The sequence below is a fragment of the Melospiza georgiana genome, chromosome 11 (genome assembly GCF_028018845.1).
Source record: "Melospiza georgiana isolate bMelGeo1 chromosome 11, bMelGeo1.pri, whole genome shotgun sequence".
NCBI classification, from domain to species: domain Eukaryota; kingdom Metazoa; phylum Chordata; class Aves; order Passeriformes; family Passerellidae; genus Melospiza; species Melospiza georgiana.
The window spans coordinates 13,880,733-13,903,695 of NC_080440.1; the positions used below are offsets into that span (position 1 = coordinate 13,880,733).

Sequence of the window (22,963 nt, forward strand, 5' to 3'; positions counted from 1 at the left end):
TGCTTGCAAATGGAGTTGAGATAGGCAAACATTAATAGACAGCTGCTGTATAATGCAGTCCTGGTCAAAATTTAGGACATGGTGACTCTTTGTGAGCACTCAGGGTCCAAGGGACAGGCTGCTCATTCTGTGTTTTGTACAAGGTCAATGTTTCAGAAGCCTTGAGTCTAGCAATGAGTACACCAGTACTGCTCAAACAACAATGAAAGTCAGGAGTGCAATGTAGGGGCTAGAAAGATTTAATCCACTGTTGGTTAAGGAAGAGTTTGAGTTTACCTGCTGTTGCATTAAGTGAAGTGGCAAAGCCGTGCGATGGTGAAAATTAGGAGAGAGCGGGATGTCGTCTTGGCTACTTTGTCGGCGGAGGCATTCGAAGTTAAAGGAAGATCGTCTGTGTGCTACAGGGAAACCATAATTCGTTAGAAAAACAAAGTATTTTTCCTCTAAGTCTATTATTTCCAGAATTCCAGGGTGAGTGAGCTGTGATACAAATTAAAACAGATCATCCAGTAAGAAAGAAGTTGTGCTAATAGAAGCAAGTGGCAGGTTATAAGATAAAGGACAGATTAACCACATAAGCAAAAGCAGTCCAAGGTAGAAATCATAGAAGGAACCTAACATGACAGAACTGGAAGCAGCTCTTTCAGAAAACAAGCTTCTCTGATGCAGCTGACTGGCTCAGACTCTCAACTGCAGAGTTTTGCCATAACCTGCTGTGACTCTTCTTTCCTCCCCATGGCTTCAAGCTCTCTATTCTAATAAACCAGATTTCCCAAAGGAAATATGAAATCTGCAGTTCCTTGGAAGCAATATGCAATATGTAAAAAACCATACTCAAGTCAACTCAGATTGTCAATTCCTGATGTTTATTCTGTTGCTTAGGACAGCAATCATCCACAGTTTCTGCTGTTATGTGATATTCATCGTAGAAAAAAAAAGTAGAAATCTGAACTGAATCAAGATGTTTGGCTGATGTGGAGATGTTTCAGCTGATCTTGTTGCAAGCCCGCAGAATTATGGGAAGCACGTGGGTATCATTCCCCTGTGCCAGCTTCAATGCTCAGAGAGCCTGGATGCTGAACCATAGCTGGGATCCAGATCCACCCTCACAGCTGTAAGCACTGGAGTGGGACACTGGGCAGAACCTAGCTGTACCAAGTGCCATGGAGTTATGGCACCCCACAGTTATCAGCAGACACTTCATGCTGGATACTAACAAAGAGCCACTGAACCAAAACAGGCACCTCCGCGAGGTCATTCTGTCCAACTAAAGCAAACTTTGTCCCTCTCCCTTGTCTCTATGACAAATCCAAACAGAGGGATGTAAGCCTTAGCTCCTGATCCTCATATGCTAAATGTCCCAGCACCAAAATGTATAATAACCAACCCAAAAAGTCCCCTCATCCAACACAAGGCCCTTCATTGCACATGCTTCCCTGCAAAGAAGAGGCTGAAAGAAAATCTCAGTTGTTCCTCAGTACACTTCTGAAAGCTGCTCAAATACTGTGGAGATGAGTTTGGCTTAGAAGCATCCAGAAAGCTTGCACAGAGTTCAATTTACTGACTGCAGTACTCAGCCAAGGCACTGGGCTTATGTTCACTTGGACTGATTCAGATGCTAGCAGGAACTGTTGAGTGCAAAGTTGCACCTTCTATTTTTTTCTTTTTTCTTTATTAATGTGAAACAATCAAGGCTTCCTCCCCAGGCCAAATAGCCCATACACTACTTACAAATAATAGATTTGAGATTCTTCTAAAATCTACTCAAATACTGAGCTGTTAAAATCTCTCAACTTTTTTTCTGAGTATAAAATAAATGGTTATGACAGGAGGTCTAACACTGATTGCTCTTATGACGTTACATTGGTGAAAGTCAAGGACTTCCTAAATTACCCTTATGCAACTTCGATCAGAACTATGTCCTCTTATCCTAGGATATCAAGTAATCTTATCTAGTACCTTAATCTAGTTTCCTGTAGATGAGATAAGAAGCATAACTTCCTCTAAATAAATGACTGCCAAACACTGTCATTAAAACTTTATCTCCAAGACTGCAGTTAGAGGAAACCTTTAACCTTCCACTCAAAACATTTTCATGGGCAGACCCAGGACAATTTTTATGCAAACTTTTTTTCTCCTGCAATCTGTGGAATGGATATACAAAGCATCTATCTATTTCTTTGGCATAAAATTCTTCTGTTATCAGAGAGGCAGAAAGATGTGCAGTGGTCTCCTTTCACAGTCTGTCCTTCATCGGATGTGTTTCCCTTCTGAAAAGAGAGAGCAGCTGAAAGACTGAAAGACAGCAGTTTTCTGTACCCTTCACTACTGTTCAGCTGAATTATTTTCTCTCTGTGATACAAGACTTATTCTGCCCCTGTGCCCCCTGAGGGCAGAAAGCCAAAAAGCAGAGAGCATTGCCAGTCTGATAAGGCGATGAGTGCCTAAAGTGCAGATCCAGTACTGGCATTATTGCTGGAGAATGCTACCTTTATTATAGAAAAATATATTTTGCTGCTGCCTTGTACCACAGCTTTCTGCAGCTTTAAACAGTCTGACACTGTACCTCAGATATAAAATTATCTCAATACACTTGAGAATCTCTGAGACAAGAAAAAGCCTTAAAAAGAGGTTGCTTTTGCACTCAGAGGTCAAAGACCAAACTCAAGAATTTTGAGTCTGTGCCTAGTTTCACCAGAGGATTAGCACTGCTGATCTCTGCAGTATGGCCTGGAACATACAAAGACAGGATTGCAAGACAAGAACCATGACATTTTGTAGAAATGCATATAAAGCAATATTGCTCTTGAGATAAGGAAAAACGAAGGGATAGATATAAGGAAGAGAAGAAATGAAAATTAAAGAATCAGGAAAAAAACATCTGTTGACAATGCTAACTCTATCTATAAACTGAAACATCTTCTCCCTCAGAAGAAAAACAGAATTTTAAGCATCATTCCTGAGACAGCAGAATAAAGTACCAATGTCAATCTGAAATAAGATACTTAAACTCCAAGTTTTATAAAAATTCCTTTTTAAACTAGAATCTGTCTAAATGCATTTGAATTATTTCAGATTTGCAAAGCAATTGTCCTTAATGTACTTACGTGGTGGTGTTGGAGGTAGCAGCCGTCTCCTAGGAGATCTTTTTGTATCATAACAGATCTGTGAATCATCTTCCTCAAAAAAACCATGTGGGTGATGGTAACCTTTTGGTCTCTCAAAATCTGATTCATGGCAGTGATATCTACAGTGATAATCATATCTATGCCTGCATTTTAAAAAAATAAAGAAAATATTATTTCAGTGAGTTTTTGTAAGTAGTTACAAGTTAAAAAATTAGTTTCCTTCTAAAAGATTTTCAAATCTACTTTTTCTCCAGGAAGAGAATTGGACACTGCATTCTGTAATTGCACAAGTCAGATTTAAAATTCAGTCTCTGTAGGATTTTGAGAGGGCATATACTTCTCTACTAGGTCAATTTTCAGGTTAAACTTTTAATCATATTGTATTTTCAATTAATTTATTCTTATGAGTACAGGCAAAAATATAAGATCTCAGTCACACATTGCTTAAAAAAATAAAATAAATAGGCCCTTCTACTCCTGCCATGTTCTCTTGAGAGCCCTGGATAAGATGCAGAGCAAAGAAGATCAGAATGGATTTAAGCCTCTTACATTCTGGATATTCTCATGTTTAAAATCAGATCTTGAAAGGGTGTTACTTGATGCTGACTATCATACCAAAAAAAAATAGTGACCTGAGAATTCTGTAAAATTTAGCTTTCATGCAAATCCATGGGATGCAGATTAGGGTGCCAATCTTGCCAGAATTCAGCTGGTGAATGTAGCCCATATAGCAGGAGAAGGAGGAGGAGAATTCAGTGTGTCTGGCACTTTAACATATCCAATTATGGATCTAAGATAAAATGGCAATAAATTCCTCTACTTCTGGGCTAGACTTGAACATTTTTTTTAAAATGGACGGAAGTGGAGATTATTTTTGAGACACTACAGAATGTAGTCAGTAGAAGGGAAACATTCCATCTTTGGAATACTCTCCTTTCCTACTCATCATTTCCCATTTCAGCAGTTGTGGAGTATTAATTTCATTAGAGAATTGACAGTGTCAATGTGCTTAGTGAAGCCTGTACATCTATGTACCTAAAATACCAAAATATTTTTGCACGCTTTTTTATTTAACAAATATTTTTATTTAACAAATGTCCTCACCTGTTTCCTGACAACATACTGTCGTCTTCATAGTATTCTTCTCCACTGTAATAGTCCTGCTCTGTCAGATAATGATCATCATTGCAGTAGTCTTGCACTTCGTGTTCTTCCCGGCGAATGGTCGGGCGGCGCCCATCACCAGTGTCAGACCTGGAAGCAGCAACCAAATAGGAATTTTTATTCTATTTATATCAATTATATATTGTTTATAATGTTCTTATCATTTTTTAAATGTTCTTCAAAGAGGAGAAGAAAAATACAAGCTTTAACAACTCTCTGTTCAGAATGTGGTGTTACAGCAGTGCAGTTCAGAACATGAGTGATGTATCTGTTTCTTAAGGATGGCCTTTATTTCCTTCTGGTACAATAGAAAAATAATAAAAGGATGCTCAGTGAAATCAAATACATTCAAGACATTTTATATTGTATACATTGTGATTTGGAAAAACACATCCTCTCTCCAATGCCTGAAGTTTGCCAAATGACTCAAATAATAAGAAGTTCTCACTGAGGTATTCAAAAAGAAATCTGAAATGGGTATGCAAATCTAGACATTAAAACCACCACTGAGCATCCATTTAGCAATGCACTTTAATTAAAACAATAGATCTTATATTTTAAGAAGTGCCTTAGAAAACAAGTAGACAGAAGACCAGGAAAGATTTTGGGTTCCCTATAAAAGGAACTGTACACATTAACATTTATCAAAGCTAACACCAGTGGTTTTTCCAGTCTTGGTAAGTAAATTTTTAACAAGGGCTGCAATAAGATGTGATCTTTAGCCTGTTGAAAACTGCAGAAACATGCCTGGACTCTCAAAATTATTCAAAAGGGCTTGAATAATTTTGAACTTTAACAAAAGTTTGTCCTTTTACAACAAGCAGTAAAAAAATAGAAATTGTCACTTGAGTTACTGAGCATATGTATCATTATATAGGTAATTTAGAAAAGAAACAGGAAAGAAGAGGGAAAAAACCAAAAATAAAAACTTCCTGTCCTCTTCAACTATGTCAGGATGTCAGGACAATATCAACTCACCTAATATATGTTTCATAGTAGCGTGTTCTATCCAGGTAGGCCACGAAAATGAGAAAAATATTTTAAGAACAAGTCATTTAGAGAAATTCTTTGGTGATTACAATGTCTGTGCTGTAACTAATGATTTCACTTCAAAGAAAACTGCTACTTTCAAACCCCAGTAAAGCTTTATGCATTTCCCATTCATCAGTGCTACATTTTAAATACAGCTTACAACTCGTTAGGCAACAGAAAAGAAGATTCAAATTAATTTCACTTAGCTCAAGTTTTCTATAGTGTATTTCTAAGTTTATTTAAAAACAAAGGCATATTTAAGTTTACCTCCTACTGCTTGGCCTTCTTCTCTTCTCGTGGTCAGTCCTGGAGTGTGAGCGGTAACCGTTCTCAGATCGGTGCTCACGGTTCCCAAAACTTGGGTGTTTCCCATGGACTTTGGACACGTTGGCATTATTGAGATTGGCATTTGTTGAGTTTGGAACGTGCTTTCCTACCGAGTTGTGGTTATGGTGGTTGTGGTACACAGAGTTTCCTGCCTGATGGTACATGTTTTTCTCAGGATCACTTGCAGGCCGCTGGACGTGTAAGGGACGGTGTGTGGTGTTGATTTGGTGAAAGGAATCTCGTCTGTCACTGCTAATGTGGTTTATGTGGTTGCCAAAGAGGGCACCATTCCTCTGTTTTAGGGGAAGAGAAAGAGAAAATTATATCAGATACCTTAACAGAACATACTCTTGACAGTGACAACTTACTTTTCTCTCCTACATGCATAGAAAAGTAGCAATTCAAGTAACCTGTGATTTTTCTTTCTAATTTTATGATGCTTCAGATGGGATCTCCTGAAGTGACAGAGATGTGATTGTGGTGATGACAATATTGTATTTCAGAGTCAAATCAACAGTATGCTGTGATCATTATTCTTTTCCACCCAAGTAAAAGTGACATATCCAGCTTTCTCCATATTTTATTACGCAGGAGAAACCTAGATTCCCATAAATGAACATGCACCAGCTTCCTCAGAAAGAGATGTGTTTGCTTAATTTTTGGGAAGGCCTTGGTGGAGTTCTGTGCTGCTCTCCCAGGGCAGGGCTTTGCAGCAGGAGTCACTCAGACAGGATGGAGTGCCATGCAACAGCTTGCAAGCAAATCCCAGGAGGGAACATTCAGCTCCAGTGCTTCCATTCTTTCTTCTCGCAGAGGTACAAGAAAGAGTTTCTGTTTATCAGCCCTGGGAGTGTGATGGATGGTGAAAGAGAGGATGAGGTGCTGAGGTATGACTGTGACATGCAGCTGTCTTGGACACCTGACCCAGGTTAGGGAGCCTCCCTGTCTAGCCAGGTGTGGGTCCTGGATGACAGCAGTCTGAGTTGCAGCTCAATCTAGAGAAGACAGGAGGTAATGATGGTTGGCAGAGAAATGCATCTACTGGTGGCAGCTGAGGCACTGTCTCCAGTGCCACATCCTCCTTTCTGCAAAGGACAGTAGCAAGCTATGGGGCTTCTGCTGTAATTCCTGCAGAAGCATGGTTTTACATCTGCTTCTTCTGAAATGCTTGGGAAAAAACAAGTTTACTTGCTGGCTGACAAATGGTTTGCAGACTGCCTCTGATTATAACACCAAATTTACATGTTTATCACTTAGGACTAAATAACATAAAGAGGAAACCTAATTTTTTTTCTGATTGATTCTTATTGATATCCCTCATGTGATTGGAAATGGCATTTTATTTAGTGGATCTCTGTGTAACCCCATGTATTCATTTCTAAATATGCAGCTCTGTATCTGTTGTGGTTTGCTTGCATAGACTTTCATTCTCTCCTTCCTATCTACCACTGCAGAGGTTAAAACCAGTTTCAACCTTGCCACTATCAAAATTTGAGATGGCAAGATTCATACCTTTTGATAGGATTTGCTTAAGAAAAAATAAGAATTAATGAGAAAGAATTAGGGGCAGGAGAAGCACCCTGTACGAATTGCTTCCTAAATTTATGAAGAAATGCAAGTGTCCTGATACTACCATTTTTATAGATTTATGTATAACATATAATTATTTATAAAATATTTCTATTTTCTGATTTGAGGGGTTTAAAAGTATTACTATGTTATTTCATATTCAAGGACAAGGTCATTCTTTACTCTCATATTATACAAAAAACAATTCACATGGTTGTGTTCTGACATTACTTTATAAACATCTTCCTCCTCCTCTGGATTGTTTTCCTCTGGTTCATCATCTTGCAAGTCACAGGAAATAGCTCGGCGTATTTCTGGGCCGATATCATGAAGTGTCCTTAGTCCTGCCTAAATCAATGACAACACCATAACACATTAGGAATGCAAATTCTTTTTTGCTCTTTAATTACTGGCGTTAAAATTATTTTAAAGGACAATCAACAGTTTTTGTATCCTGACATCCACGGAGGATGTATTCTGCTGTAAGTTCCTTTACTGTTATTAAAAATGTTTATATATTCCAGTACCACCCTGGTAGTACTGAGGTGATCATGTCTTTATTATCACAGTGTAGATTCTGACTAAAACACCACTGATGTTTTTGGACCCCTACAGAAGAAAAATTACTCTTATTAAAAAGTGTAATCAGCAAGAACTATAATAAAATGCATTTCAATGAGATGTATATTTAATGTTCAAAACATGTTTGCAGCCTGTGTCAACAAAGGAAACACAAGGAGATCTTTGCTATGGCAACAGCAATTTTAGCAGAGCTCAGATGGAAAAGAAAGCAGTGAAATAATTCCAGCTCATCTGCACTGCACTGTGATTTGCAGATATTTGGTTTAAAGCTTTAGTTTAGGATAGAAAACAGTTGAGTTACAGCAGCAGAGACTCAGTGTACACCAGTTCCTCTCAAGTTTGCTACCACAAGCAACATTTAGGAAAAGGGATAAAGCTGGCACTGTCCAGGACAGACCTGCACATCAGGGAGGAGAGAGACATCACACCCCACCCCACACCAAGAGCTCAGTGCTTTGCAGGCTTATTTCAAAAAGGAGAAAATTTTCCTCCTGATTTAACTCTGCCTGTTATGATCCCAAGCAAGAACCACATTCCTGTTCTTCCCAGCCACTTCTTTTATCTCCTCAGGGTCAGAAAAATCCAAGATGTGTGTGTTAAACCCTTTACTACCACTACACTTACACACTACTAAAAATCCTGCACAGCACTTGGCCGAATTTTTGATTATGATCTAAAAACCTGATTAATTCTTTTTTAGCATTTTTTAATGAGATGTGAGGGCTGTCCCTGCACAACACTGACATTGCATGTTACTTGCCCTGGGGTAGCACGAGGATGTGCAGAGAATTTTGTGTTTCAGAGCTGCAGAAGGAGCTGACAGACCCTGGAGGATCCCAGACATGGCTTGGTCTCATTCACGCTGTTTCCTCACACCCTCCCAGGAGCACGCTCAGAACTGCTCAAAACAGAAACAGCTGCTTTGCTGGGGAGAAAAATGGCATTTATGCAGTGTGGGCAATCAGAACCTGGAAAGGGATGAACCAAAAAGCTTTGAACTTTAATGGTGTAGATTTACTGCAGGCTCCACTTCAGGTTTCACTCACTCCAGTATTTCCCTTCCTGAAAAAGGTGCCTGACTAATCACACTATCTACATCCATTTAGCAATTCAGTTTTCCTCCTCAGGGATGAACTTTGAGAGTTATGCTATAATTGAACAAGGCTCTAAAAATCATTTACTAGTGAGTTAATATACAATACTCATTTCGTGAATACATTGTGCTTTCTCCCACTTCTTGCGCTAATTGCATAGTCAGAACCTCAGCAAGGTTGCCAATGTCATCATTTTGCAAGGTGCTAAAGGAAAGCAAAATTAACACTTTAAGTACAGCTATACAAATGGAAGACCAGAGGCTTCTATTGATTTAGCAGAGACAAATGCAGTATTTATTTACTGCTATTATATTTTGGTTATTTGATCATTAGCTAGAAGAGCCACTTGCATTTCACACTCACTACCTGCCGACTTTAGAGCAAAGAGAACTAAAAAGAACAAAAAACCTCAACTGGCACATGAACATAAAAATAAACTGAGCTTAGTATGAACAGAATACAATTTGAAAACTGCTAAAAGAAGGTGATTAGCATCCAGAAAAATACCTGAATAGACCTACACTACAGCACCGAACACATAATAAAATACACATAATAAGAGATATAGCAAAGTCTTGATTGTGCAGTTATTCATGCTGGAGGACCCCATCTCCCAACCCTGGCTGAGTTTTCTGCTCTACAACTGCACAAAAGCTCTGAGTTTTCAGCCAGCCCAGGCTGCCTTTGAGCTGAGCCCTTCTGTGAACACAGCACTGTCAGAGAGCAGCACCACACAAAATTTAACTCTGACAAAATCTACTAGCTCAAACTCCTGTCTGCCAAATTGTGACAAAGCCCCACAAATACATGCCTGGAAGCTGAGGAAAGCCACGTGTTTGACAGCAACACACTGAATAGTAATTTAATTTTGATTACATTTCCAGCTGCCTTCTGGCTTACTTCTTGGTGAATTACCTCTCCTTTACTCTAGAGAAAGCAGGCACCCTTTATCATCTCATCTCTCTCCAGTAATACTCATTTCCAAGTAACAGACCTCTTGCATTTACACAGTCAGCCGTGGATGAAAGAAACCTGGATCACCATATGCAAAGGTTTATGTTTATCACACTAAACCCAGCAGATTTATTCACTCACAGCCAGCACTGATGCTCTCCAGCAACACCAATCTACAGAATTGACATATTCCTCAGTTTATTTGCTCTAATGAATGACCTACAACAATTCTGTGAACTCTCTCCTGAAAATGACTACTCCCACTTTCTGTCTCATCTTACCTGGTGCAACCCAACAGCACCATAATTAATCTAAGAAACATTTTATGGGGATCACCACATCATGATACAAATGCTCATGCTGATCTCTCACTGATAGGACAATCCTTCATAAGATCAGTCGACTAAAGTGGGACTGACATAAAACCACAGCAATTGGAACTTTTATGTCAATAGGAAAATCCCTTTGAATCTTAATGAACACTTAATGTTTTCTGCAAAGACTGAAGAGGCAGCATGGACTGATCAAACATTTGACTTTACATACAAGCACTTCAAAACCAAAGATCTCTAAAACAAGAGTGCACACAAATATCAAACCAACCTTTGCCATACCTCTTCTTTGGTTTACAGGGAAGAAGTGTCCTTCAGATACACATTTCCTATATAATATTGCACACTTCAGTCTACCCAGAAGAACCCTGGTGACGATGTAACACACAAGATAGCAATGGCAGCACTCCATGTCCTCCTTTTTTTTGGTTCTAAAAACTGCTATATTTAAATCAGAAATAAAAACAAAAGCTGAGCAGATGGGGCTTTTCAAAAAAGAGAGCCTGGACAGTGAATTGTCTACCCTTGCCAGAGGTGTGCTTGTTTCTTTTTCGCTAGGACTGCTAAAGTTCTTAGGAGGTGGTTATTACCCTACACAGAACTTCATGAAACTTTTATTACATACAGAGATTCAAGATGTGCCACATTCCTGAAGCACCATGTTATAATGACTTTAAAAAAAATCAAATTTGAGTGTTATAGAGGGATTGCTTCCTCACAGACCTTGAGCATGGTTCTAACTCTGTTCTACAGATTTCACTAGAAGTTTGTAAAAGTTATTTCTTGTTCAGACACATGGTTTGTTCAAAATTGAATTTTTGTTTCCTTCCTTGCTTCATCTTTTCTCCTTAATGGAGAAAAGGTGAGAGAAAGATAAGTATCAGTCCAAAGGTTACTCAGCAAAGCAGTGACACACAGAGTGCTGAACAACATAATTACATGAGAAACCCAAGCATGTCTTTAATTAGGCTTTCCCATAAATGCCCAGAATGACTGCAGATGAACATGGTAATTCTGTGCAGCTGTGCTCTGGAGGCACAACAGCACCTGCAGAGTTTTCTGGATGGCACAAGGCACTGATAAACAGTGCTGGGTCCTAAATAGCTTCTCAAGGGACAATGACTGATGCCCCTGTCTCTGACACACCATCGAGATGACACAGATGTGTTTTCAAAAGCAGAAATAACAGAAATGTAGGAGTTCCTATCCTCAGTGAGAAAAGATATCATATGACCAATAACTACCCCTAGACAGGTTATTTAGAGATATGCCTTAAGAGGCTTGAAAGGCAGCTCACTCCAAACCATCAAAACATTTGGAAATTAAACATGTAAACATTATGAAAAGACTGCTTTTAAAAAATGCCAAACAGATTTTAAACCCACTTCCCACATCTACAGTATGCATAAAAGAGTAACACCATTTAAAATACACGTCTTAAATTAAGAAATCTGTGTCTAATGCTAGACTCCAGTCATGACTTTCAGAAAAAACACCTCAAATGCTTACAAATATTGGAATTACAAAAAATCCTTTTCCCTGTACCTAAATTCAGTCCACAACCACTTTAAGGTATGGTTCAACCTATATATAGATGCAATTTAAGCTCAGTTTAAGAAGTGCAAGCACACTACCCTTATTTAAATAATATCATTGTCACCTACACTATTTCCAGTGCTCCCTCTTTTGAGCTGTCCTAGAGTGGTACCAGGAACTGGAAGACCCTGGCAAACTTTGCTTCACAGACTTTAGAGCAATGATGCATATTTATGTATATTGCTATATAAACTCACTAGAACTGGAAAAAAGCAAAAACACTAATTCTAAATGCTTAGGTTTTCAGAGCTTCACAATCCTGGAAGCCTGGAGTGATGCCAAAAACATTCCTGCAAACCATTAGATTTATAGGTACAGAACATGTTTTTACTATCTGCTTATTTTAGAGCAGAGAAAACTACAAACAGTAAAAAACCTCAGAGATACACTGACGCTTAAAAATAAACAGAGGTTAGTAAGAACAGAATACAATGACAGAACTACTTTAAAAAGGATATAAGCATGCAGAAAAAGAGCTGAATGACCTACACTGTAGCAGTGGACATAGGAGACATAGTGGTCAAGCCTGGACTGCCCAGGGTGCTCCATCCTGGCAGAGCCGCTCCCAGCGCTGCAGCTGCACAGAGGCTGCCAGAGCTGAGCCCTCCTGGGAGCACCACAGAACATCAGAGCACAATTAAATGGGACTAGAGCAACAAATTAACCCCTCAGCTGATGCCTACCAGAGGGTTTGGCTTTTTTCTTCTTCTATCACCGTTTACTGCAGGGTTAATAGTGGTTGTAACGTTTGCAGAGAGAAAAACATCATGATTAGTTTAATCTGAAACATGTTTCCAAAATCAGGCTCAGGTTAATAAATCAGTGCTTTTATGTACCTGGGATTTGAAAGAAAATATCCTTTAACTTTTATTTGTGTGTATTAACAAAGAGGGCTACACATAAATAAATATATGAAATATAGATGTGTTACATATATAACACATCTATATACAGATGTTACAGTAAGTGTCTTCAATAGGAAAAATAGTGTACAATTAGTTAATTCCCTCTCTGTGCTAGATGAAAGTAATTAAAATTGTTCATGCTTCACTAGACATCTATTTTACTAGCAATGTGACCACTGTTTGGCTCAATACAAGTTTCCATCATTACACAAAGACATCCCTTTCTGACCCAGAAAATATATTTGTGTTCACTGCACAAGTATCAGTCAATAGCACAAGAAAGGCAATGGAAACCCTTTTTGTTGGTGACCTCAGGGCATGTGTAACACCACAAAATGGCATAAACAGGTGACTCAAACTGGTCATCCCGTCATTTCAGAGCCTCTTTTTGTCTGGCCTCCATAAGAACATGAATTCCCCTGGGTCTGCAGAACACAAATGTGGGGTTCCAAGGTATGCTGGTACTGCAGCTCTGAAGATGGGTTTGGTCACAAAATGCAAGTTTAAACAAACTGCTGCTGGTTTTCATCTGAAGTGTCCTTTTCTGAGTGAGGAGGAATTTGAAACTTCATGGCAGAAGGACTTCCTTGACTTACCAGCAAGAGCAGATAATCATCCCCTCCTCACTTTCCAGGCTGCTGTCTCCCCTCTGACATTCCCAAGCAGCAGCCTGGGTTAGGCTGACAGCCAATGCTACACGCTTGAGGAATACCTGAGCTCTACAGGATAAAAATCACCCTGAATGAAGTCACTGTGGAGTAAGAGGAGGAATCCCTGCCTGCTGCATGCTCTGGCAAACACAAAGCAAATCCAGTTCTGCGGGGAGCTCTGCTCTCATTTTCTAACTCAACCCAAACTTCCACTCTTTCTTCTGCTGCACCAAACACAGCTCAATGCCAGTGTCAGAAGGAGCTGCTTTCTTTATTGGGTTGGGTGGAGGTTCTGGCCCCCAGACATGAGGGGGCTGCCAGGGACATTCTTGTGACACAGTTCACAAGCTTTGTGTTCATATAACCAAACTAAGCTCAGGCAAAGGATGCAAGTTTCAGTTCCATGTGTTAAAATGCCTAAGTCTTAATGACATAAAACCCCTATTCTGTATTTTCTAGCGTTCAATCGCCCTGAAATGAAATGCTCTGGGTGTCTCTCTGAAGATAACATCTTCTAAGAACAGTATCTTTCCCATGCTCCTTGGTCATTCTTCCTTCCTGAGTGCACAGACTGGATCTTTAGCTAAGTAATGTGGCTTCCAAGGGAAGATTTATTCCCACACCTGGTGAAACAGAACTTATTAAAACAACTACTGTAGGCCACCAGAAAGCCTGACTGGACTTTCTGAGCCCACAGAATTTTACTCTGTGTTATGCAATTCTCTTAAGCTAACTAAAGACAGTGTGGATGGCTCCTTGGCTTTCATGCTACACTTTTTCTAGAAGTGTTTCTCTTGCTGCAAATGTTATTTTTATGACTTTGAACTCTAGTTGTAATATCGTGGAGATTTTGTTTTGCAGTCCTAAAAACCCTTTTTATCTTGCATGTAAAAGTTACTATTCTGCATCACTTTTCTGCCTATATTCATACAAGTCATTCTATCAGAGACAGCAACATAAGAAGTACATGTTTTTAAAAGTTTTAGCTAAAATCAAGGCATCCAATTTAATATCCTAGATTACAACTAAAGGACTAGTTTAAAAAAACCCTAAAGTGTAATTCCCTTGGAAAAACAGGCCCTTAGGCCATTTGACATTTACAGGGTTTCCCTTCAGTATCCTCAAAAGTACTGAATGAAATTATTGTAAAAACCCAGCCTCCTGAGCATGAGGAATAAAAGAGGGCAAAAGATTTATCTATGTTTTAAAAAGGCTGTTTCAGCCTCATAAAACAGGGAAAATGGCAACATCCATTAATGTTTTCCCCAACAGCTGCTTTTTGAATTAAAACACAGTGGATTCTGTCACCAGGAGCCTTCTTCTCACAGGAGCAGTTTACTCTCTGAGGGCAGGAAAGTGTGACATGGCCAACTGAAGGAATCAGCAGGATTATAAAACTGTAACTCACCTCTTGCTTCACTCAAAGGTTAGGAAGGGACTGTAAATAGCTGAAGAGAATAGCAGGTGGTTTTCTTCCTCTCTTGCAAGAGATAAGGAAAGCCAGGCTAGATAATGCAGGAACTGCAGGGTTTATTAGGTCCCTAATAACCATGTTCTTCACTAATTGACCAGTTCATTCACCCCAAGAGAAAGTCACAGGTATCAGCAAAAGTGCAAGAGCATTTATGGCTCCTATGGCTTTTGACACAAATTGGAACAGGTGGCATTGCTTTTATCTGCTGGTTTGCTTAAGGATTTTGCAGCATGATATCCAGCTCTGTTTTAAAGCTGTATCCTCACATAAATAATTGTTCGAACAAGCACAGCATTAGGACTTTGAATTTGACATGCTGCAGCTTCCAGTTTAAAATTATATTATTCATTTATGTGCTGGACTGGGCTTTTTTTCCAACTTCAGGTTTCAGGTCTCTTTGAAACAGTATTTCCATTTTTATTTGGTCAATCAAGTTGAGCTCCTACTGATTTGTTAGAAAGACAAAAGCAGAAAAGAGGAAGATGGGAAAAAAGAAAGCAATAATCTTCCCATCTACTGGCCTGTGTCATTTTAATACCATTGTTTTAATCAGAAAAAAAGGCTCCATGCCTCAAATCCCATAGGTCTTTGCAGATTTCTAGTAGAGATTCATGGTCATTATTTTAATTGAAAAATATTTTCCTAATGAGAGAAGAAGAGCTGAGTCTTTCCAGTTCCATCTTGCCTTCAGTCGTTGAACAAGGAGCAGAGTCTGATAATAAACAGGAGAGCACACTCACATTTGACAGCTCATTGGTTCTCTACATTGTTATGGGTGCAATTTCAAAAACACAAGTGGAAACCTGCAATACTGAGCCTCAAAACCAGCTTTGACCTCCTTATGCTCAAATGCTTCTGCAATAAACAAGTCTGAACAGTCCTGCCTGAAAATCCAACAACTTTCACTGCCCTCTCAACTGTTTACAGCCTTTTCATCAGTTCCATTACCAGTAACTTTTTCTTCTTTCCTGTATGGAAATACAGTTAATACATCCCTGCCAAGCCATGTGGGCACAAACCCATAGCAAGGACTGTGGTGAATCTTCCCCTGCCTGTTGCATCTCTGACACTGTTGTTGATTTGGAACACAATGGCAATCAGAGCTGCCAGAAGAGACTTTCTTAGGAAATGGGAGGGAAACACATCACCCACTTAACACAGCAAAGATCATTTTGCTAAACTGAAATACAAACCAACAGGGTTTTAACAAACCAAATTAACACAGTTCTCCTCTTTTAGGAAGGGATTTTCTAAACATAGTCCTAAATTTTGGCATCAGAATAAAAAACTACCAGGAACAAATATACTTCTAGTTTGTAGCAAACTGCTAATCATTAACTGAAATTCACAAAGTCCCAATCCAATAAAAATGGTGCAGTGCATGATGTCTGGAATTATTTGAGAACAGCTTTCCATTTGCCTGTTTCAAAGTTCATTCTACAAAGGTACCAGTGGAAAGAAGTTGTTAGAGTTTGCTCTTTAGATCACATGTACTTTATGGACTGCTTGCTGCAGGCCTGTTGAGAGACAGAAGGCCAAATCTATTGTCCTTGTTTCCATGTGATAGCTTCTTTTAAAAGATAGACAGAAGTGTGTGACATTAATGCAGTAGGTTAATACTTCCTATGATATAAATTCATGGATGAAAAATTCAGAATTTGCAAATAATAAAAAAATAGGAAGATATTTCACCATATCATAAGTGGAAAATAAAAAGAAAAATGAGAATTAAGAAATATGGTACTGTATAAAAACCTAATTACTATGAGATAATGCACAGTAGGAAGTTCCCTGAGAATGGGCTTGTAGCATTTCAGGTACACAAGAAATTGAACAGGTAAAGCAAAAAAAAGAACATAAATGATAGCTCAGGGCTTTATTTATCCAATATGCAATCAGCAACTTCAGACTGTGATTTACCTGCTAGACTTGCTAAGAAATTTCAAAACAACTGCTACTGTTTGAGTAATCCATAGAGAATAAGTTTTTGCACTTACCTTGTTTTAGACAGAACAGCAGGATTAGCTTTTACTTTGCTGATGAATAAGGGCCAAAAGTGTCCCAGCTAAATAAAATCTTGGCAGCACTGCACAATCACCAATATTCATCTACCTGCTATTGCAAGTAAGCTCACAGAATGGTTAGTTAAAAACATAAAACAATCACCTGCAGGGCAATGGTGGTGTTCTTCGCAGGATATTTCCCCACCAGTCCTTGTTCTTTGCGTTTCTTGAATTTCCTAAAGTAGTCCTGTATCAGGAAGGTGGCATAGAACTTCCCCACGGTTACCTCATCATCTAAATGAACAGACCAGACAGATCTCTCCCAAGTCAGCACATTTAGCAATAGCCTGTACACTCACATCTGATTTGGGGGAAATGTGATGGGTGCAACAGGGACTATGCTTCCAACAACGGAGCCTGGCAGGGGCTCAAAAGCAATGTTTCAGCAAGCAGCTTTGTGCAGTCAGTTAAGTGAACTCATCCTAATAAAAGAGAAAATTCAATGCTTTACCAAGACTTGTGTACTCCTAAGTAAGTTTCTACCAAAACCATAAACATGTTTGTATATACATAGAAGCTGAAGTACCAGCTTTAGTTACTTAGAGTAAACAGATTTAACAAAATCTACTATGTCTGACATACATTGATGTTCATAAGAGTGACTCTGCGTTTTTTTGTCCTTGCTGAACCAAATTTTGTTGTCAGGGTATTTATTGACTCAGTTCTTTAATGCTGAAAGGAAAGAAAATAACTTCCATCAGTGAATTTTATACAATTCAAACAACAGGCAAACAGCCAGGGCAGTAAAATGCAGCATTTGTACAGAGTCACTGTTGTGAACAAAATCCAAATTTGAAAGTTTCCAAAGGCAGGTGCCTTGTGAGGACACCAACATTTGCTGGTTCGTAGCAGGTTGAGAATGAATGGGGCTGTTCATGAGTCCATTGAATCATTCAGCTGGGCAAGTTTGATCTCTCAGTGACTAATGCTTGCCAGAAAACTAGAAATAGTTTTCTATTCAAAAACATTGCTTTTGTTGTCACACAGTTTTTTTTCCCCTAGATTATCTGACATGAAGTTCCATTTCCCTTTCTGGTGTACCATCCAATCTCCCCATGTTTTTCAGTATCCAGATGTAGATTTTGGCAACAGGATTTCTGGTTCCTGTAGCACATAAAGAGGGGCTGGTGTGGTTTAGGCATCAATGTTTTTCTGTCCAGTCATAACTTGACTGAGCATGAAAATCTAACAAGCCCAGACGCATTTTAACACACCTCTATTAGAAATTATAGGCTTTTTCTAAACATTTGATTAAAATAAAGTGTCCGTGTATCTTATCAATAATATGTGCCAATGTATCTCACTAAGGATAGTATTTGTAGCACTATTTTTACCTGTAATGACTGGGTTTTGTAATTTAAATTAACTTTCTTCTTTTAGTGACTTGCTCTCATCAAAGAGGTTGGGGAATTCATGTCCATTCCATGGACAATACTTTTTAAATCTATTTTTACCTCTCTGATAAAATTTATCTCAAAATGAAACCTCTACCATGCAAAAGCATCTCCTCTCATTATAAGGTCTGAAATGGGCTGTATGTATGTGAGAAAGCACAACAGGCTTTAGCTGCAGTGAAAATGCACCCAGAATGTCTTCTCTCAGCAGTTTGTCTTTAAATATATCAAAACAAAAATAGTTATTACAATTGCTTCAAGAGATACTGGTTGGGAGACCAGTCTGTTGCACGAATTGTCCTAGTGTATTAAAGAGCCTGCTCTGCCAAACTCTGACAACCCCTCAAGGGTCAGAGCCCCCCAGGCCTGCCAGGAAAGGAGGAACTAGCAGGAAATATCAAAAACACCTCGCAAGGAAAGCTCACCAGCCTATGGATTCCATCTCAGCAATAAAAATCTTTTTCATTGACTTCATGAATCTCATTAATAAACTTTTTGTGAACATTTGCTTTGATGTTCACCTGTAATCTTCCTTTGCAGCTCTTCAGGAGACTAATGGAGCATTGTATTAGGATGAGATCTCTTACACAGCATGTAACGCAAATTTGCCTTCCCTAGTTTAGACAAATCCACTGATCTGCAGCATAGCTCTGGTTTAACTCCCCAGATAAGCCTTTCCCCATCCCTCAGACTATTTCATTCCAAGTAATTGAACAGAGCTTTTAAGGAAGCGAGCTAGCAAATGGCTCCCAGAGAGAACAGGCACACAGAAGTGACAGACTGGCTGTGACACACGCTGCTGTGGTGGCACTCAGCATGGTCACATCAGGCCACCACACTGCCCCACCACTGACTGTGACTGAGTGACACCACCTGGGACACACCAGGGGGCAGAAAGAGCCCCCACTGGTCACTTTGAACATTCACCAATTGTTCATAAGCACCTCAGACAAAGGCACTGCCAGTTTGCTGACTGTGCCAAAGGCTGGCTGTGTCCCCAGGGCGCCTGTCCGTGTCACAGGCACAGCCAGGGGGACTGCAGACACGAGCACACAGGAGCTGCTGCCTGGCCAAGGGGAGCCATCCTTGGTCTCTTTTCTGGGTCACACACAAATAGCCAGGTACAGACAGTCATAGGAAGGCAGCTAAGCATAACTGACCACAGAACAGACAAATCACTAATTACAGTTAGTGACAGCAGTGGCAATTACTTCAAAAGGAAGCTCTTGGAAGAGGCAAAAGGTACTAGGAAGCCTGAAATGGATTTGCAGGAGGAGACTGGGAAGTTTAGAGAATGTAGGTGAGTTCTTAGTGAGTTTTATGTATTTCTCTTACTCTCTAGTCTCATTCATTCATCAAACATTTGACTGACATTCTATGCTTTTGCAAAGCAGTTTCACCTTTCTGTAATGAAAATGTATTGCTAACTATTAACAGTCTCACTGAGTTATAATAATAGTTATTTTATCAGTACTAAGAATTAACTGTTTATCTCCAGTGCATCTATTTATCATCTAACGGGGAAGAAGCACATGCTGTACAGATTTCTTTCATTCTGCTCTGGAGACATGGCTGTGACACACAAGGACCCAGCATTCAGTAATATCAGCACAAGTAATACTGGAGCAAACTACTATAAACTGCACCTCTCAATAATTTTAAGTGTGAGTGATTTTAACATATTGAATTTGAATGGTTTTTTGATTCATACTGAAGGGAATTTTTCATCTCTTGGGAAATTGTTATTATCAGCTGTCACAGGTGTTAATTCATAGACAATTTTCCATTGAATATTAAACATCAAAACTAATTTCTACTGTACTCTAAGCTATTTTACACTCCTATGGCATATGAATGTAAAATAGCTGTATTCCTCTTTTTGTCTAGGTGGTTACAATATTTTCAATTTTCAAGTAAATCATAGCAAGGTCTACAGAGGAACAAAGTAAACTGGAATTGAAAACTCATAAATCTGCAGGAATTCCCAACCCATCCCGATTTATACTGGGTTGCCAAAGCCATCCTATTTCCTATCAATTGAGCACATCCAGTTTTTCAGCCTTCCAGCTACACTGAAGAGCTACATTTGCAGAATAAACATTTAGCAATGAATTTTAGTATAGCTGAAAATAAATACACAGCTTATACTCAGCAATGAAATGAAGCTGAAGTTAAGAGTGAATCACTAGGTGGGATTAGTTCTAGGAATGTCATCTGTACAGGTTCTTTGTCAGATTGATTTAGGCAGGCAGAGCTCGCTATTCTGAAGCATGCGTCTCTATTTCAATAAAAATGTAGGGGAATAAAGTTGGCAAGAGGCAACACTAATTCCATGCCACCACCCTAAAACAGAATTGCTTCAGAATATTCGGAAAGACTCATAGTTGAAAGGAACAGAGGCTGCAGAAAAAGCTCAAGCACAGAGTTACAACAATAACAAAGCGATTCATCTATGCCATGCAAGCACTTAGGTGTAAGGCTAAAAACAACAGAGTAGAACACAAAATTTGTTTTAAATGTGCAGTATCAGTTTCCCTTGGGAGAGTCAATTTAGCCAGATTTTTGGCTTCATCCACACCATTATCCAGCAGCCACCCCACCAACAGGCCGGGTCCTCCAGCCACAGAGCTGCTGCTGCTGAGTGGTGCCAAGAGCAGCGCAGGCTGTGCTCCTCCTCCTGGCACTGAGCATCCCCTTCCAGGGCTAGGGTTTGGAGTCTGAGCAGCCCTGGGAGCAGCCATAAGCTGTGAAGGTACAATAAACTTCAAGAAACACCAGGGGATTACACTGGATTTGAGGATTGGATGTCTGGGTAAATATACCCTGGGTATGAGTGACAGTGAGACAGATCCTGCACCTTTAAAACTTGAAAAAGCAAGTAGAAAACAGTCACCTAAACCTACACTAGAGCAAATTAATAAAAATGTATATATTGAAAAAGGCTAAATATATATATCAGAATATATATATTTACAAAGAGAGATACTGACATGTCATTTTATGGCACATAAGAACATTTAATAAATGTGCCTTGTAGTTCTCACAAATGTTTGGTGTCATTAGAATTCAGATATTTCTTTAAATGGACTACATTCATATCTCAGTCTTATCAGCATAAATCTGAACCATTGCCATCACCTGTGGAATGGCTCTAGTTTAAACAAGTGCAACTGAGATAATTTAGCTTCTTGCTTTATTAATTTAGCAAAAAAAATTTAAGCTGGCAATTCATTATTTTTCCTCCCAGAAGTATTCAACATATACAAGCAAATAAGCTATAATGTAGCATAGTACAAAACATGGTGTTTTGCTCAATGCATTGAAATCAAGCTAGTTTATTTTGCTCAATGATTAGAAACCAATACTATATTTAAATCTAATAAGATGGTTTTTTTTCAAGCAAGAAAATCAGCATAACATTTTCCTTTCTCTCTCACTTTGACCTAAGTTTCACTTATCAATCCTCTATATATTGCCTATTGCAATAGGATATCATTGCCTCAATATTAATTTTGCTATTTTTTGTTGTCCTTAAATCACATTATAATTGCAAAATTCAGCAGTTTTATTCCTTTGGTTGCTGCCACTCTAGAAAGACCAACAAGCACAGAGAACAGCACACGGCAGAGTTTATCGGACTGACCGCCAGCGGGAGGGACAACTTGGTCAAGCAATTTCATGCTCGTTTTCTTCCATATTTTCTTTATGACTGCTCTAAGTTCTTCATTGGCTTGCTCCAGGTTACCTGTGGCAAGGAAATGGCAAAACAGAGGATGGTAATTATGGTTATCGGCTGCAGTGAATGATCCTTTGGATATTAATGAGGTATATACAATTAAAGACTGTGATAGAGATCCTTTGGGGCAAGCCCATGCTATGTGACATAGCAACAATGCCACAACTAAAGAGAAAAAGGGCATAAGACAGCAAATTCCTGGTGCTTTCAAATCCAGCTCTGGAGCAGTGCAAAGATCAAAGGTGAGTTCCAAACTTTGGCCTCACTCTGTCACTCCTTCTGCTTAAATTGTCCAAAAAGTGATGACTTTTTCTTTACAAGCCACTTCTTCCCTGAAGCAAAGCTGAGCCTTTATTTACTTAATCACAGTAATTACTCATTTGTACAGGTTTGGATGTTCAAACAACTTAGTGAGCAGCATTTCATCTCTTGCATTGTTCACACAGCAATGCCTGAGGGGCCTTAATCTAAGTTTGTTACAGCCAGCAGAACCCAGAACTGAAAGCAGTAAAAGATAGCAAAAAAACTTGAAAAATGTGTAAAAGTAGAAAGATCTGTGAAATATTCTACTACCTTCAAAAACCTTTCCCTCTTTACGTAAATGAGAGAAATTCATTCAACCCAGCCAGAACTGGCCTCAACCAGAGTGGGAATGTTGTTCTCAAGTGTGCAAAAGTTGCACCACTGTGGGATCCAAGGTACTGAGCTAGAAGGTAGTGAGGAAGGAGCAGGAAGGGAAATTATTTGGGCAGGAAGGGACATTCATTCATTTCTTGCAGTACAACTCCTGCTATGCCAGTGCTGCACATTTTTTTCTGACCAGACAAAACCACAGAATAATTTCTGAAGTATCTTGGGCTCTGGCCTCACTATCCCTTTCCTTTCATTTTCTAGCAAATCATTCCTACCAACAGTGAATACAATCCATGACCCAAAAGCAAACCAGATTCAGTGAGACCAAGG

General features: G+C 39.1%; 1 protein-coding gene across 9 annotated transcripts in view; it reads right to left on the reverse strand.

The window, feature by feature from the left end:
* Positions 1-22,963, reverse strand: part of CACNA1D (calcium voltage-gated channel subunit alpha1 D) — a 169,537-nt gene that overhangs the window by 4,390 nt on the left and 142,184 nt on the right. For 7 of the 9 annotated variants that reach the window (XM_058032083.1, XM_058032086.1, XM_058032085.1 and 4 more), the window contains 8 exons: positions 21,908-22,009; positions 16,974-17,104; positions 7,452-7,568; positions 5,592-5,944; positions 5,271-5,297; positions 4,233-4,382; positions 3,108-3,271; positions 277-398 (listed from right to left, as the gene is read on the reverse strand). In XM_058032083.1, the coding sequence (XP_057888066.1) occupies positions 277-398; positions 3,108-3,271; positions 4,233-4,382; positions 5,271-5,297; positions 5,592-5,944; positions 7,452-7,568; positions 16,974-17,104; positions 21,908-22,009 (1,166 nt within the window). The remainder of the gene's footprint in view (positions 1-276; positions 399-3,107; positions 3,272-4,232; positions 4,383-5,270; positions 5,298-5,591; positions 5,945-7,451; positions 7,569-16,973; positions 17,105-21,907; positions 22,010-22,963) is intronic. The other 2 variants (XM_058032084.1, XM_058032087.1) reach the window with 1 other exon arrangement.